The sequence below is a fragment of the Megalops cyprinoides genome, chromosome 22, assembly GCF_013368585.1.
Source record: "Megalops cyprinoides isolate fMegCyp1 chromosome 22, fMegCyp1.pri, whole genome shotgun sequence".
Lineage (NCBI taxonomy): Eukaryota > Metazoa > Chordata > Actinopteri > Elopiformes > Megalopidae > Megalops > Megalops cyprinoides.
In genome coordinates, this window is record NC_050604.1 from 19,440,595 (window position 1) to 19,456,292 (window position 15,698).

The window sequence follows — 15,698 nt, forward strand, 5'->3', positions numbered from 1 at the left end:
AACTCGAAGTATCTTGCTTCTCAATACTTGCTCCCAAATTCTCAAATTCTCATATTTCTCATAGCCCAATACACAATTGATTTATCCTGTACAGAAATACAAAAAACTCCAAAAACTGGGTATCACTCCAGTCCCTGATATACATGTATATCAAGGTGTAGTCTGAGTAAACCATTTCCTCATAAATGGGTTACATACACTTCTGAATTGTTTGTGGCATGCATCGATGAAAAATGTATGGGATAAATCTGGGTGCGGAGGAGCTGAAGTTGTGGCCGTGCTGTACTGGCCGATCCTCCCCTCTGCCGTTTCTCCGAGACTGTCCATATTTCTCCAGCCCAGCTGTGGCATGTGACACAGAGGTGCCATTTCCGCTGCCTGGTGGCGCTCGGCACCGCAGTCCCCGTGCTCTCTGGACTCTCCGCTCACTACATCTTCTTGCGTTTCCTGCGCTGCCCGGCCTGCTCGTACTTGGCCAGCGGCAGCTCCAGCGTGGCCAGCCTGTGGCCGTCCTCCAGACCCGCCTCGCTCTCCGCCGTCACGGGCTGCCTGCTCAACCTCAGCCGCATGGCCTTCGCCACCTCCAGCATCCTGCACCGGGAGAAAAAGGGAGAGAGAGAGACAGGGAGGAATCCAGTCACTCAACGACCCACCGACGGATCAGCCAACACACTGTCAAGCCATGGGAAAGTCACTTCCTGCCCTGTATCTTAACATGAGGAGGAATGGAAACAAGAACTCCCATAGGCCAGGTGGGAGCGGAGCCAGGGGGCTTTCTGAGAGGGAACTGTGAGGCATTCAGAAAAAGGCCCTTTGTTCTCTCCGAGCGCTTGGTCACTGTCCCAGCTGCCCTGGGTTCAGACGAAGGCCAGGCCTCGCCCCCGACACTGCATCATTGTGTGCACGGCCAGAACCGTTGTTTCCGCGCAGTCCTCTGTGAGAATGGGGGGGGGAGATGGGCTGGGCTGAAGCCCTGTGCAGACACATTAATCCAGATAAGGACTACAACAAGGAAAATGACTAGGGACACGTGGGGAGCACTTCAGGTTGCTGGTTGGATTCTACTGAATTCACATGGACACTTTCACAGAATTTGGCCCACATGCTCTTAAAGGATGACAAAAACACTTTTCTGACAATTGTCCTGATGTGATATCCTTAGAGGTAATGGACGGAGATCATCTCAGGTGGGGAGTGCAGAGAAGCTCATACTTGTTCTCAGTGATTCCCAGGTCCCGGTGCAGCAGTGTTAGGTCGGCTGTCATGCCCCCCAGGTGGAGCAGCAGGACCAGGCAGCAGGAGGCCAGCTTTACCTTCATGGATGTGGGCACCATGTTCTGAATCCTTCCACAGACATACAGAGAAAGAGAGAGAGTGTCATTCAGACAGAAAGCATTGCTTGTGGAGGAGCACTCAGAGCTATTAGTTGACCTTAAGGCAGACAAAAAGTGGCAGTCAAGGAGCTTTAAGATGTCTTTTAGATTCTGACACCAACACAAAGAATACCTGGACCTCAAGACAGGGAACGGGAGCAGTCTAAACACCTTGTCTTCAAGGTAGCCGTTGCAACTGAGACCTCAATATCTGTTATTACAGTCAGCTCTTAACACAACTGGGAGCTGGTTCAAGGAAAAGACAGCGTGAGGTCACGGAACGCTCACTGGGGAGAGTTAGCAGAAAGTCAAGGCTGCGGTACAGCAGAATTGCATCAGGGTCGTCGCCAAGAAATGAAGGAAAATGCAGGCTTATACAGCAATGTAACAGTGCCGGCAGCTCCCTGCAATTTAGACACTACCTGAGCCACATTGTGATGAAGCAGACCAAAAGATGTAGCGTATAACTGGACTTAACGACTTCTTGTCTCGTATTTTTGGAGAAATTCTCTGGTTTACTAAAAATACTCGTTATTACACACCGGGTCTAGGTATTTTGTTAAGCATTTTGTTAGTTATATGATCTGTCACCACTGACTGCATGTCAAAAGCAAGTTTGCCAATGAACTCACATATTTGGCTGGTAGGTTATCAGAACTATATCACCTGTAATGCCAATTTGCTTTGAGACAAAAGTCTGGGAATACTGTTAGACTAGGTAGCAATCAAAATCTTTCAGCTTATGGATTCCTCAAATATAACATTTTTAGAAAGAAAAATATCTTCACATTTTGATTCTTTCCAGTGCCTTAAGCAATCATGTAGCATTTCCATAAGAATATTAAAAAAGATGCAGTTATGAGGAGTGTTTTGGGTTCTACTCCTTTCAGCATTTGCCTCTGATTCCTCCTCATATAAATTTTAAAGCACTGCAAGTATTGAGATATCAATGTCCAGTTGTGCTTTGGTCCTAGTCCAATGTCTCTGGTCAGACACTCACCTGCCATTATTGAAGGTTTCCACAGTGAAAGTCCTCATCAGCTTGTTCTGGATGATGCGGGGGCATCCATCCTCCAGCCCAACTGAACGCAATTAAACATCAGTATAAATTATTCACGTATGCAAACCATAACACATATAATGAATTCACCTTAATTGAAATTCACATTATAAGGATTATTTCAAGTGCTCGTCTTAGAATAAAGTGTCATTCAGCATTCAGTGCATTAGCACTACACACATTTTTTCTTAACACCATTATGACTGATGACCCTTTGTAATTTATGTTAGCAAAGCAGAGATGGCTGGACTCTCAGCAGAGAGCTGTCTAGATAGAGGTGCCCCCTATGGGTCAGGAGGTCCAATGGCCCTTGCATGCCACCAGGACTCACATTTGCGGGTGATGCTCTTCTTTTGGGCCAGTTTGATGAGCTGGGAGAGGTACCACAGGCAGCGGATGCTCCGCTCCCGTGACTCACCCGCCTCTGGGAGGTCCTGTAGCAGCCGGAGCACTGACAGGGAGCTGGAAAACATCATCCTCGTCATCTTTGCTATCATCATCCTCATCATCACTGTTACGGTTAGCTAAAGTGCAAAGTTGGTGAACAGCCTGTAATGTGATATACCTGCCATCCTGGGCCATCTTCTGCAAGTCCTCTGGGGAGAGCTCCATCAACTTCCGGCTGGGGGCCTCAAGAGCCTCATACTCCACTGGGGACAGGACTGATACAATGGTCAGGAAATCTGACACAGATTACATTACCTACTGCAGTGAAAACATTTTGTTAGCTGTAAAAAAAAACCTAGACACAGTTTTGGGCTACATCTCATCCCTGCATTAACATTTACATTTACATGTACATAAGATTAAGGTTACAGAGATGATTTGGTCCTTTTTTTAACCATTTCTGTTCCTGTATAAATGCGAATCATAGCTGTAGAAATGGCCACTCCACAGACAGGGAGGCAGGGAGACAGACACAGAGGGATGGAGGCTGATGAAGGATACAGTCATCAAACAGGTATACGTCCTCTGGTTTGTCAGCGTCAGCGTGACACTGTGGGAGGTACGGTACGGTGTCCATCTGGGCCTTACTCGCAGCCACATCCTCCTCCAGGGCTACAGTGCATGGGAACAAAGAACGAAAAGAGCACACAGAGACAGACAACGATTTATGAATGAGACGTGTATTCCATCTTTTACACAGTCACTGGGAGTGCACTGAAGCGTAGGAATGGGTGACCATGCAAACAGTGTGACCATGCAAAGCACCTATTACCTTCCAAGCCTTTCTGGTCAATGATGGTGTTGGCGGCTTTGGCCACGGCTTGCTGCAGGGTATCGCTGCCCACCTGGTTGAGCCGCCTGGAGCTCAGAGCACGCTTCTGTTTGTTGGTGCCAAACGCCTCAATCAGGGAGTCCACCTATGACATGGATACAGAGGGCCATCACTCCTGACCAAACAACTCCTGCACTTGGGAGCCAGTCTGGTGTATGAGGGTGCAGAATGATCCATTCTTAATAGTCAACTGCAAGTCATCTGTCAAGTCAAATGAAATTAATGGCATAAAAAAATAAGTACCTTATCCCTGTATGACTTGGACGTGCTTGGCAGGGTTTCTTCCTCCAGTGGAGATTCCCCTGTAGATAAAGTACACACACCATTTAGTACCGATTTAGTTAAGAAATCCCGACAAATCGGACTCTTTCTCCTCAGTACCTGGGATGACAGGCTGCATGTTAAACAGCTGGGCACTGTGAACTTCCATTCTCCTGGTCTTTTTGTCTAGGACGCCGACATAATACCTGTGGAGGAAGCAGAACGCCCCATGTCAACACTGCTCTTGGATGAATACTATTCCTCCCTTTTACATTTCCCCAGACTCAGACCTGGGACCTCCACGAGTGTCAGTAAATCCAAAGCACGGGTTCTGGTGTGTGCGCGCATGTGCAGGCTTGAGGGAGTGCACGTGCAAACACTGCTTTTTGGATCTTGGTAAACAAAGCTTTATAGATCTGTGCTGTGGGGTTTCCAAAGCTGTATTTTGGCTGGTGTTATTGTTACTCTAAGTTCAGGTTGTCCACACATAAGGAAGTGTAACCTACTTGCAAAGAGTGTTGCATTTCAAGGACCCCGCTCCAAAGTTATTTCCAACGTAGCAAAGCCTGTCCGTTTCAGCCACCTACGACAATAACCATTATAAATGAGACCTGGGACTGCTCCAGAGATGAACTCAGTAATGTGAATATAAAAATAAATTTTAATTGTTACAGAAAATATATATGGAGAACATAAACCAAAACTGGATGCGAACTTACAAGGATTCGTCTGTGTTTCTTCCTGGCGTTGCTGCCATCAACGTTCTTATACAAGGAGAAGTCAAGCTGCTCTGTGTTTTTCAGACTGCCATTGGAAAACTGAACTATAGAAGAAAAAAGTAAAATATTTTGGTTAGCTAGTTAGCCATAAATAGTTCATTTAAATCCTGCCCATAAAACAAAAAAAATATTTGATTTAGTTTGGGCTAGACTAGCAGTCCCCTTGCTATAAAGTGTTCTTCCTTTACTGTCTTAAAACTTAAATCTAACCAGCTCGATCATTTAGAAAGATGAGTCTCTGTAACCATCACCGCTCTGACAGGCTAGCTAGCCAGTTAGCTATTCAAAATCCAGTGTCGCTAAGGCCTTAGCTAAAATTTGTACAATACTGGTCGCACACATAGCCATCAAGCACACACCACCAGCCTATCGTGACGTGACATGCCAAGCTATTCAGCTATCTGGCTAGCATTACGCTCATCTTAACCAGCAACAGAATTAGCTTCCCTGCTAGCTATATGACATAGTTCACAGCGATGTATTAGCCAGTTAGACAAGAGAAGTAGCTAGCTATCGTTAGCAAGCCTGCTACCCACGTGGAACTGCACGGACAGCGCATCCAGCTGAATTCAGCCTCTGTCTCCTACCGTGTGTTCTCACCCGCTAGTTAGCCAGCTATAACAGTCGATTATGTTATTTTGTGATCTTATTTTCTTACCAATAACAGCGCTGTCTCCCTCCTTCTCTTCTTTGCAATACTTCCACACACAACTTTCTGCCATGGCTGTGTTCAGTCTTCAGACCCACAACCCACCAGTGAGAGTCGGGCAAGGCAGAAAAAAATCCTTTTACACGACAGCGCCTCCCGGTGGCAGGGAATGTCATTGCAAAATACACCTTACAGCATTTTTACGATCATACAGGTGTAGCTGTAATGCCTTGCTGGAGAAATGATGATTCAACAATACGTTATATATCAGTCGTTACGTTTTTATTTATGAAACCTGTCATTGATATCCCTCGCTGTGAGAGAATGTGGCATACATTTTCAGAAATAGAAGACATTCTGTTTGCCCTGTATAGCCTACTACGGTAACGCGTCTTGTAATATTAAATATCTAGGCTAAGTTCTCCAAACCGTTACATAGCCTACTGCTGAGCGACTTTGCTCACGTATTCTGTTTTGCGTGGTTGAAAGCCATAATCAAGGGGTTCTTAAGGCTCGTTTATACCAGCGAAGTAAGAGTGGAAAGTAGGAGGCTTTTGCCACAGCCACAGTTATTGACGGTCTCGACAGAGCAGATTTCTAAGTGGACGTCGTGGTTAAATGACCGCAAGCTGCCATGTCATTTTGGAGTCCTCAAGTCTGGTCTGGTCACATCAGGATATCCATCGTCAATTGTAACTATATTTGTGCGCCGTATTTTAAATGCAAACAATTATTCAGTCATTAACTGTTTTATTTTAGCTGAATATTTGGGATATTTCTATTTTATTTTTTAAACATCGAACTAGGCTATGCCTACTTTTAACCAAGGATGAAAACAAGGAAACAAAACCTTTACATCGATGTTCATCTCACCCGTGCCTAGAAGTGTTTTTCATCAAGTGGGCATTTCTCATGAAGTTACACGCAAATCATTATATCAGTGGGGCTCACACCATTCACAGCGTCATCCGAGAGCGGCCCTGCACATGGGACGGCCACCAACAACGCCCCCCGTGGACGGAGAACGGCGGCAATGACGGCCAAGTGGAAGTAATGTCTCGTTAAAATAAAGACCAGTTGCGCTGATCTAATGTATTCTCGAAAGGGTCGTTTCACGCTAGAATCAACAAGACACCGCGGGTGCTCCTCAAACCTCCCGTGGACCTTAGTACCCGGGGCTGTTGAACGCACCCAAGATTCTGGTGAAACTTGCTTGCCTGTAAATGTTAAATTTCGAATTCAGTTGCTACTGTTTTATTTTGTATGTGTGTATACTATGCTTTAGCAGCGTGTGTCAATAAATAAAGATAATTGTGTAGAGTGCGCAACTGAACTCGCATGTGACAGGTAGCCTAATGTAGAATACTTAAGATATAGTAGGGTTCCAGATGAAAGCAACAACTAAATTTACCATCACTGTGATAGAAAAGCAGTAGTCACAGAAACGAAAACAACAGTGCCAACTCATTTGACACAACTTTTAATTTCATATCAGAACGTCGTGTACCACCTTGTTACAGTATCCTTATTTGTGGTCACAACGTGAGCAGCAAAAGACACACACCCTACGACAGCGAAAACTCATTGGTTCACTTTTTCTCCGTGTGTAAGCGCGTCGGGTAGCCTAAGACTGAAAACAAATAATGAATATTGCATCTGCTGGTTCTCTGTTCTCCGTCCCACACTTTTGTAAACAGAGCGTGAAGGATCCTGTAATTTTCCCGAAGGGTGAGATTTTAACGGTCCAGCACGCGTGCGTGGGAACATAGTAGCCAGATAGCAAAGCTAGCTCGCTAGACATTAGAAACCGATTGGGGACTATATGAGCGCAGCTAGGGGGAGGGGATTCGTCTCCTGTAAGTGAGGTCGCCAGGGTGCATTTCGGCGCAGCCACATCCGTGCAAACTGGGTAGAAATCGCGCTGCCGTCATTGACAGGGGATGAGACAAGTTTTCGAGGTGGGCTTCATGCGTAGCCATCTCTTTGTCCATCGTGCTCTGGTACCGCTTGGTGTAAGGTATGATCGTTCTCAATTGCATTGTGTCGCTTAATAGGCTGCTTGGGAACGGACGTAGCTCCGTGGTGTCCCCTTTCGTGTGAGAAGAACATGTGTGTGACAGATGAGAGATGACTAACAAGTGACTACGAGCGGGGTACAACTGGATTAATGCCGAGGAGACTTTTTTTTATTATCTTCGGGGAGTTTAAAAATCGCTTAGCTAGCTGGGCAGCTTGCTAGTGTAGTTAAATAAACAAAATGTCGGTCTCAGCATTCTGATGATTAGCAAGATAGCTAGTTTTTTTTTGTCTGTTGCTGGCAAGCTAGCTGTCTTGAGATGTAATTTGATTAGTTATATTTATTCCCCATTTGTTCGCAGGAAAACTTGCAGTAAGATATTAAACACGCCAGAAGTTGTATAATAGGTTACAATACAACCCACAGAGGAAACAGCCTAACTAACGTTACCTGTGTATTTATCAGGCTGTTTAGACACAGTTGGGTTTGTGGCAAAGCATTTTGGTAGTTTGCTACCGAGGATAATCCGTATGTCAGTGCAAATAGCCTTCATGTTACAAAACGACGTTGGATAGCTGACCGCAAATAAGCAACTCTCATTTCTGAAATTTCCTAAACATCTCGTATGTTTTATTTATTAACACCGTCCCTTTATTAACACCGTTGAAAGAGGACATTCTACTGCTGTGTCGGTTGAAACAAGAGTACAATAAACGGCTAGCAAATTAGCAAACTACATTTTTATTGACGACTGACTGAACCGACAGAGGGCAACTCGAGTCTGGGGGCGAGGCATGGTCGTTCAGACGCAGGCGTTACCTTGAATGAACCTACTCGGTCTCCAGGCGCGCTGCCGACTCGCTTTCTTTTTCACCGCCTTTCTGAGAACACCAGCTCCTTTCAGGTCTCCCAGGTTATTTCCATGATATTTCGAAATCAAAAGAAATATTCTGTTCTTTGATCGAGGCGGACCTTTTGCTGATTGACTCTTTTGTAGATATGGCTCTTTATAGAGATCGACTCAATTATTTGTAATCTCGACTCATATCCAGCAATAGTAGCCTAACCTATAATACTGCCGGGCACATAAAGTATAATTCAACGGCAGGAATATGACTTATAAACTCAAGCCTACATGGGACGGTAATATTGATATTATTGCGGTCCAGAGCCCGCGTCTTTTAAGCTTAATTTTCTTCAGATAGCCTAATATTACAAAACGTGCTTTAGTACACCATGTCCTTTTTGATCAGCTAAGCAGAATGGAAATATCATTAGCAATATACATTTCCTTACTGTTTGTTATTGACTATTGTACTTTCATGGCACACGGGAAATCGTCAAATATGTAATTTCTCTAGAATTAATGCATTTTGTTTTCTTGGCGAGATCATACACTATCACGATGTAGTAGTGAGTTTAGATCTGTTTACTGTATATCTCCCATTCACGTTGTGAGAAGACAACTTGTATTTCTCAGTTATTCAGTTGGTCTTCATTTAGGCAGCTCAGGTCAGAAATGGTTCAAAAGTGTGTAACCTGTCTGGTATCTAAAATATTCCCATATTCGATAAGCAGGCTGTTCTCTGTGAATAGGTCTACAGTCTCCAACGCTCGCGCAGCACCAGCACTGAGATTAATAAATGTTACAATATCATAAAGATGTGTCCGCAGACGGTATTATGACCATTTACTGAACTCCAACACTCCTGTCGTCCCGCATTCACTAGGTTCCTGAAGGGACATTGTGTTATGACCAGATATGACGCGCCTGCGCATTGTCTCCGCCAGGTGGCGTATTTTGACGATTGTGTAAATATATGTAAAACAATATATAGTAGTTGTCTGTCTCTACGCTTGAAAGTAGCATCTAACTTATAAGTATTAGTGCATGTACGCACCGAATCAGAGATCGTACTACCACATACAAAGCAAGCCCGCAACGGTTTCAGTCTATAGAATTAACACTTTTTCAGGTTTTACCGACAGAGAAGATTAACGTTGTTTACAATGTAGGAGAGTTAAGGAAAAGTGTGAGGGAGCTGGCCAATGCTTCTCACAAAAACAACAGAACAGAAGGACAAAACTTACAAAAATCAAGTAAAAACCCCAAGCTTTGGACACAAGCACAACAAGCTGCTCACAAGAGTATGTCTTCAAAACAACAGCCACACACCTGTATGGAATGCATCTTTAATTAGGGAGGTGTGACCCGTTAACCAGTGGCTGGCTTCACACACATCAGACAGTTACATTGACGACAGGCAAACATGTTAACATGTCTTGATGCAATTGATAAAATATGATCTGCTATTGGCAGGTTTGAATTGGATAGAAGAAAAAGGGAATTTTAATGATCAACACAAACTAATAGTTGACACACATTCAGTGTCTAGGGGAGGTGAAGGCTGTCCTTCACAGAAAGATGAGGGACCATAGCAACAGTGGCTACCTTCTGGCGACACAGTATTGAAGCCAAAGGAACTGTTTTTCCTCAGAGTAATTGCTAAATATTAGACCAGTGTTTCTCAACCCTCTCCTGGGGGCCCCCCTGCCCTGCATGTTTTAGACCTCTCCCTGCTCCAACACAGCTGATTCAAATGTTCAGTTTGTTATTAAGCAGCTTCAGCAGTTCATAACGAGTTGATCATTTGAATCAGCTGTGTTGGAGCAGGGAGAGATCTAAAACATGCAGGGCAGGGGGCCCTCCAGGAGAGGGCTGAGAAACACCGTGTTAGAAAGTGTTAGCACCTGCTCTCCTTCCGTGCTCCGTCTAGGTTCTGTTTCGATAATGTTCTGTTTTGGACTAAGCCCCGTTAAGAATGTTCATGACATGTTGAGGTACTGTCTGCATTCCTCCACTATCTGTTGATGTTCTGGACTATGCTTCTTTAAGAACGCTCGAAATAATGAGCGTGCCAACCATGCATGTTACATTACATCAGCGTTTCCCAAACCTCTCCTGGAGGACCCCTTGTCCTGCATGTTTTAGATCTCTCCCTGCTCCAACACAGCTGATTCAAATGATCAACTCGTTATGAACTCCTGAAGCTGCTTAATAACAAACTGATCATTTAAATCAGCTGTGCTGGAGCAGGGAGATATCTAAAACATGCAGGACAAGGAGTCCTCCAGGAGAGTTTTGGGAAACGCTGCATTACATTATTGTCATTTAGCATAGTGTTTCTCAATCCTACTCCTGGAGCCGCCCTGTCCTGCATATCTTCTAACTATCTTTGCTCCAAACACACCTGATTGAAATGAATAACATGCTCTTGATTAAATCAGGTGTGCTCAGCTAATCAAAAGTGCCACTGATGAGTTCAGTCAGGTAGGTAGGGCAGGGAAAGATGGAAAACGTACAGAGCAGGGGGGGCCCAGGAGCAGGATTGAGAATCAGTGATTTAGCAGATGCTCTTATTCAGACCAACTCAACCTTTTGCCATATTACCCATTTATACAGCTGGATATTTACTACGGCAGTTCTGAGTTCATTACCGTGCCCAAGGGTACAGCAGCAGTGCCCAGCAGGGAATCGAACTGTAACCTTTCAGTTGCGAGCCCTGTTCCTCACCACTACATTACACTACTGGCCTGGTACATTTTGAATATTTTGCTCTACCACACTGTCACCACTTGTTACAAGCCTTGTTTGCCACACGCAGATGTGCTCATGTATAGTGTTTGTTTTGGTGAGAGTTTCTCACTGGCGTCTCGTTATTTTCTCCTACGCAGGTCATGGATTTCCCAGGCCACTTTGACCAGATCTTCCAGCAGCTGAACTACCAGCGCCTGCAGGGGCAGCTGTGCGACTGCGTGATCGTGGTGGGCAGCCGGCACTTCAAGGCCCACCGGTCGGTGCTGGCGGCCTGCAGCACACACTTCCGTGCCCTCTTCACGGTCGCCAAGGGCGACGCCAGCCTGAGCATGATCCAGCTGGACAGCGAGGTGGTGACGGCCGAGGCCTTCGCCGCCCTGGTGGACATGATGTACACCTCCACGCTGGTGCTGGGCGAGAGCAACGTGATGGACGTGCTGCTGGCCGCCTCGCACCTCCACCTCAACGCCGTGGTCAAGGCGTGCAAGCACTACCTGACCACCCGCATGCTGCCCGCGTCCCCCCTGGGGCGGAGGACACCCAGCAATCCTGTGGAGCCCCAGCAGCGGCAGGACGCCCCGCCCGCCTCCGGCTCCAGGCTGCAGCGTTCCTTCCTGTTGCAGCAGCTGGGCCTCAGCCTGGTCAGCTCGTGCCTGGACGGGGCGGACGAGGGAGCGGGAGAACGGGGCGGTCAGGTAGCGGGCGGGGCGGTGGAGCAGCGCGCCTCCTTCCCCATCCGCCGCTTCCACAAGCGCAAGCCCTCCCTGCCCCTGGCGGCCCCCTCCGACCGCCCCGTGCAGCGGCCCCGGCCCTCCGACGCCCCCGAGGAGCCTCCGGAGGTGAGGGTGGGGCCCGCTGACGGCGGCGAGGGAGGTGGGGTCTCCCCGGATTCCCGCAAGGTGAGCGACGGGCCCAGGCTGGACGTGGGCGTGGCTGAGGACAGTGGCACACAGCAGTGCAGAGCAGGAGGGGCCCAGGAGGATGAGCAGATGCCCACACAGTCTGACAGCGCCACAGAGGGGGAGCAGGTGGGGCAGGGAAAGGAGGAGTACCCCGACGGCCAGCAGCGGGGAGAAGGGGTCTGTGCCAAAATGAAGAAGGGGGCCGAGGAGGAAGAGGAGGAGGAAGAGGAGCAGCCACAGATGCGGGTGGTGGTGAAGAGCGAGCCACTGAGCTCCCCTGAGCCGCCGGAGGAGACCAGCGACGCCACCTCCCAGGCGGAGGGCAGCGAGCGGGTGCCCGGCGCCGACAAGGTGGAGCTTAGCCCTGGGAGCAGCGACCGCAGCTTCTCGGACCCCCGGCCAAGCTCTGACCACGTGGAGGAGGGGAGGCTGCGGGGGGGCGGGGCAGGAGGCGGGGCTGCCAATGGGGGAGGAGGAGCTGGAGGAGACAGGGGCGGTCCGACCTGCAGAGGGGGGCTGGACTCCAAACAGGGCTTCAGCATCTCCAGCTTCCTGGGTGCCAAGGGTTTTGGGGTCACGACGGGGGCCGACAGCACGCCCAACACAACCGGCGCTGAGTGCAGGCTGGACCTTATGAGTCCGGAGTCCATTAGCGGTTCTGGCTCCCTCCTATCCCACCCACACCAGCACCTCCTCTCTGAGGACATGCACGCGTTTGCTGACCTCCACGCAGACTCCCTCTTCCTGCGGCCCATACAGGAAGGGTTTGGGTACCAGCAGTCCGGGGCGGACCAGTTTGCCCTGGACTTTCACCGGTCGAGCCTGGGCCTGCACTCTCTTGCCCGCCCTCCCAGAGGAGGCGTGGTCGGCCTGGGGTTCCCCGGGTACCACCGAATCATGCCCAAAATGCCTTTGGATGTAGGAGGAGTGTCAGGACGAGCAGGTGCCGCTCAGCTCCAGGACGCCTCCTCCTCTTCCTCCTCCTCTGCAGCAGGGGGCGCCGTCCACCTAAACGGGGTGGGATTTGAGGGCGTGGCCGGGCAGCACGGGGCCCCCATGGCCGCGCCCCCTCAGCTGACGAGGGCCTCGGCGGACGTCCTCTCCAAGTGCAAGAAGGCGCTCTCCGAGCACAACGTCCTGGTGGTGGAGGGTGCGCGCAAGTACGCCTGCAAGATCTGCTGCAAGACCTTCCTGACACTGACGGACTGCAAGAAGCACATCCGCGTGCACACGGGCGAGAAGCCCTACGCCTGCCTCAAGTGCGGCAAGCGCTTCAGCCAGTCCAGCCACCTGTACAAGCACTCCAAAACCACCTGCCTGCGCTGGCAGAACAGCAACAACCTGCCCAGCTCGCTGCTCTGATCAGCCCGGCCCCTGCCGTCACCGCCACGGGTACAGTGGCCCTCCCCGGGATCACAGCCTTCAGTTTCTCAGCACTGTCTTTACATCATGTGACTTTAGCTTAGAAGCTCCCAAAGTACCAAAGACAAAGGCTGTGACATTCAGTTGGATAAAAGCAAGGCACGCATATTCACTCTTGTCCGGTGCAACTTCCAGCACAAAAGAACAGATGTGTATCCATTCAAGCTGAATGAGCAACAGTGTTAGCAGGCTAGCAACACTCCCAGACCAGTAGTTACCATACACTGTTACATAACCATAAGAAAGGTAATGGTAGTTTTCTAAAATATAGCCTAGTTACATTCTCACTATAACCAGATTAATGTAATGTGTTTGGATGTCACAAAAAGTGTATGTTGCCAAGCGAGTGCATCTGCCAAAAAAAACCCAAATCAATTAATTCAAGAATTTCCAGGAAGTTCCAGCGTACAGCTGCCTTTTATTTCAGCTGAACAGATCAACAGATCCTTTCATAATGTTTTGGATGCTAAGAAACAGGGAGATAACTTAGCCTGCTGGCACAGTGCCCCTGTCTCTCAAACAGCCCCCCTGAGAAAGCCTGCTGCTTTTTATACACGTGGAAACCCCCAGCTGATTGAGGGAAAAGAAATTGGAGGCATGGGGATTGAATGGTTTATATTTAGAATAAAAAGCTCATATTTCCCAGTGACTTTTTTTTTTTTGCAGTTGTGGCAGCTTTATTTGCACAAAAGCCCATCTTTAGGAAGAGAATCCAAGTATCGGGAGCCTGGGGAATTCCCGATTTTTGTGTCCTGTAGGTTAGTAACGCGTCACTTGGCAGCGTAGTGATGTGCTGTAAACAGGGTAATGGACATCAGAAGTCTGCCATGCAGTGGAATAGTGCCTAAGATCTAGGCTGTCTTGAGTTTTTTTTTTTTTTCCAAGGTCAAACTAAAAAAAAAATGAACTCAATGTTCAACATTGAACTAAGTGTTAATACTGTAAATATTACACATTGTACGTTTCCCCCTGTATGTTTTTTCTCTTTGGGAAAATGGAGCATGAAGTTGCTGATCTGTTTTTCACCATTTAAGTTTTTTTGTTGGCTGTAGTTTTTATTAAATCAACTATGTTGTAATTGCTAGAGAGGGTTTTTGTATGCCAAATGAGAGCAGACACTGTTTGGGGGCTGAGACTCCTTTTTCTGGATCCCTTTATTAGTGCCTATGCACCATCTAGTGGTAAAGTGAAGGTACTGCTTGTGCACGGAGGGGAACCAGTTGGTGAATGAGCAAGTGAGGGACACTGCTGTTTGTAGGGCTGCTTAATAACAGCCAGTAAATGCCAGTGACTTATATCTCATACTTTATTCTGGCGTTCATTCTGTATTGCCAGAATTGGTGATCAAAAGGTGATGTCACCTGAAGTTGTCAAAGTACACACCCCCTCTCTGGTTTCCACCTTTGATATTTTTATTTCTAATGGCCCTAATGGAACTGTGCTTGCTCCTGTGTGGTCCTCTGACTCTGAGCCTCATATTTTGATCTGTACATACCTGATGGAAAGTTACTGTGAACCGGACACACGGCCAGGTCCACAAGATGGCAAACTGGGTCTCATTACCAGTGTGAAATTTTCCATGGGTCCTTGCTATACGCTATATATATATATAGTGTCTTCACTACATTTAGCCCATTAATTGTACCTTCCAGTTTCTCAATACAATCAATTTAACAGAATTTGACACTTTTTGATGACATAACAGCAATAAGGGAGCGCACCAGAGGGTAACTGTTGAAAAGTAACATGGGGCTGTCATTTTTGTAAATCTGCTTGGTGTTATTGTACAGCGTGTTCTCCTGAAATTGAAAATTGGACTTCAAAATTAAATTCAGTTGGGGATGAGATTCAGGAGATTGTATGTCAGCAGCTCTTCCTGTTGGTTTAGTCATGTTCCCTTTTTCCCTTTAGGACAGTGACGTTTTTATTTGTCTTCTACTGTTTGTTCCATCGTGGCTCTTTTGTACCTGATGTCCTCTTATTGTTTGAACCTAGGTGACCTCCTTGAGAATTTCACGGTACTTATTTTCACAGACACATTTTGGAAAATACCCACGTAATTCCTTTTTCACTGATACATTAAGCCTGTGGTTGTTAAACTGTGGGTTGGGACCCAAAATAGGTCACAGACAGGTTTGCACTGGGTCACATCAAATGATGTAGGACCCAGTAAATTAATACCCTCATTACTGTCACTGCTACTGCAAAATGTACTGGTGCTGATCTATTCTATTGTAGATAAACTAAGCTGTTTTTGCCACTCTAAAAGAACTGATCTTTTTTTACAGTCTGATTCAACATGTATTCAGCTGAACAAACAAGGAAGCCAATACGAACAACAAGTATTGTTTATAGGTT

The 15,698-nt window shown here is 47.2% G+C and overlaps 2 protein-coding genes across 2 annotated transcripts; one reads left to right on the plus strand and one right to left on the minus strand.

Annotated features, from left to right (window-relative positions):
• Positions 1-22: 22 nt before the first annotated feature.
• Positions 23-5,496, minus strand: polr1e (RNA polymerase I subunit E). Its single transcript, XM_036517144.1, has 12 exons — positions 5,411-5,496; positions 4,693-4,796; positions 4,480-4,556; positions 4,094-4,179; positions 3,956-4,014; positions 3,653-3,797; positions 3,382-3,492; positions 2,999-3,095; positions 2,765-2,895; positions 2,374-2,455; positions 1,213-1,344; positions 23-591 (listed from the first exon to the last, which is right to left on the minus strand). Exons 1-12 carry the CDS (start codon positions 5,472-5,474, stop codon positions 429-431), a joined length of 1,251 nt encoding a protein of 416 aa, XP_036373037.1. The 5' UTR covers positions 5,475-5,496; the 3' UTR covers positions 23-428.
• Positions 5,497-7,274: 1,778 nt separating this feature from the next.
• LOC118769854 (zinc finger and BTB domain-containing protein 5-like) lies at positions 7,275-13,901 on the plus strand. The gene is made up of 2 exons (XM_036517220.1): positions 7,275-7,418; positions 11,154-13,901. The coding sequence occupies exon 2, from the start codon at positions 11,157-11,159 to the stop codon at positions 13,278-13,280; it is 2,124 nt and encodes a 707-aa protein (XP_036373113.1). The 5' UTR covers positions 7,275-7,418; positions 11,154-11,156; the 3' UTR covers positions 13,281-13,901.
• The last annotated feature ends 1,797 nt before the right edge of the window (positions 13,902-15,698 follow it).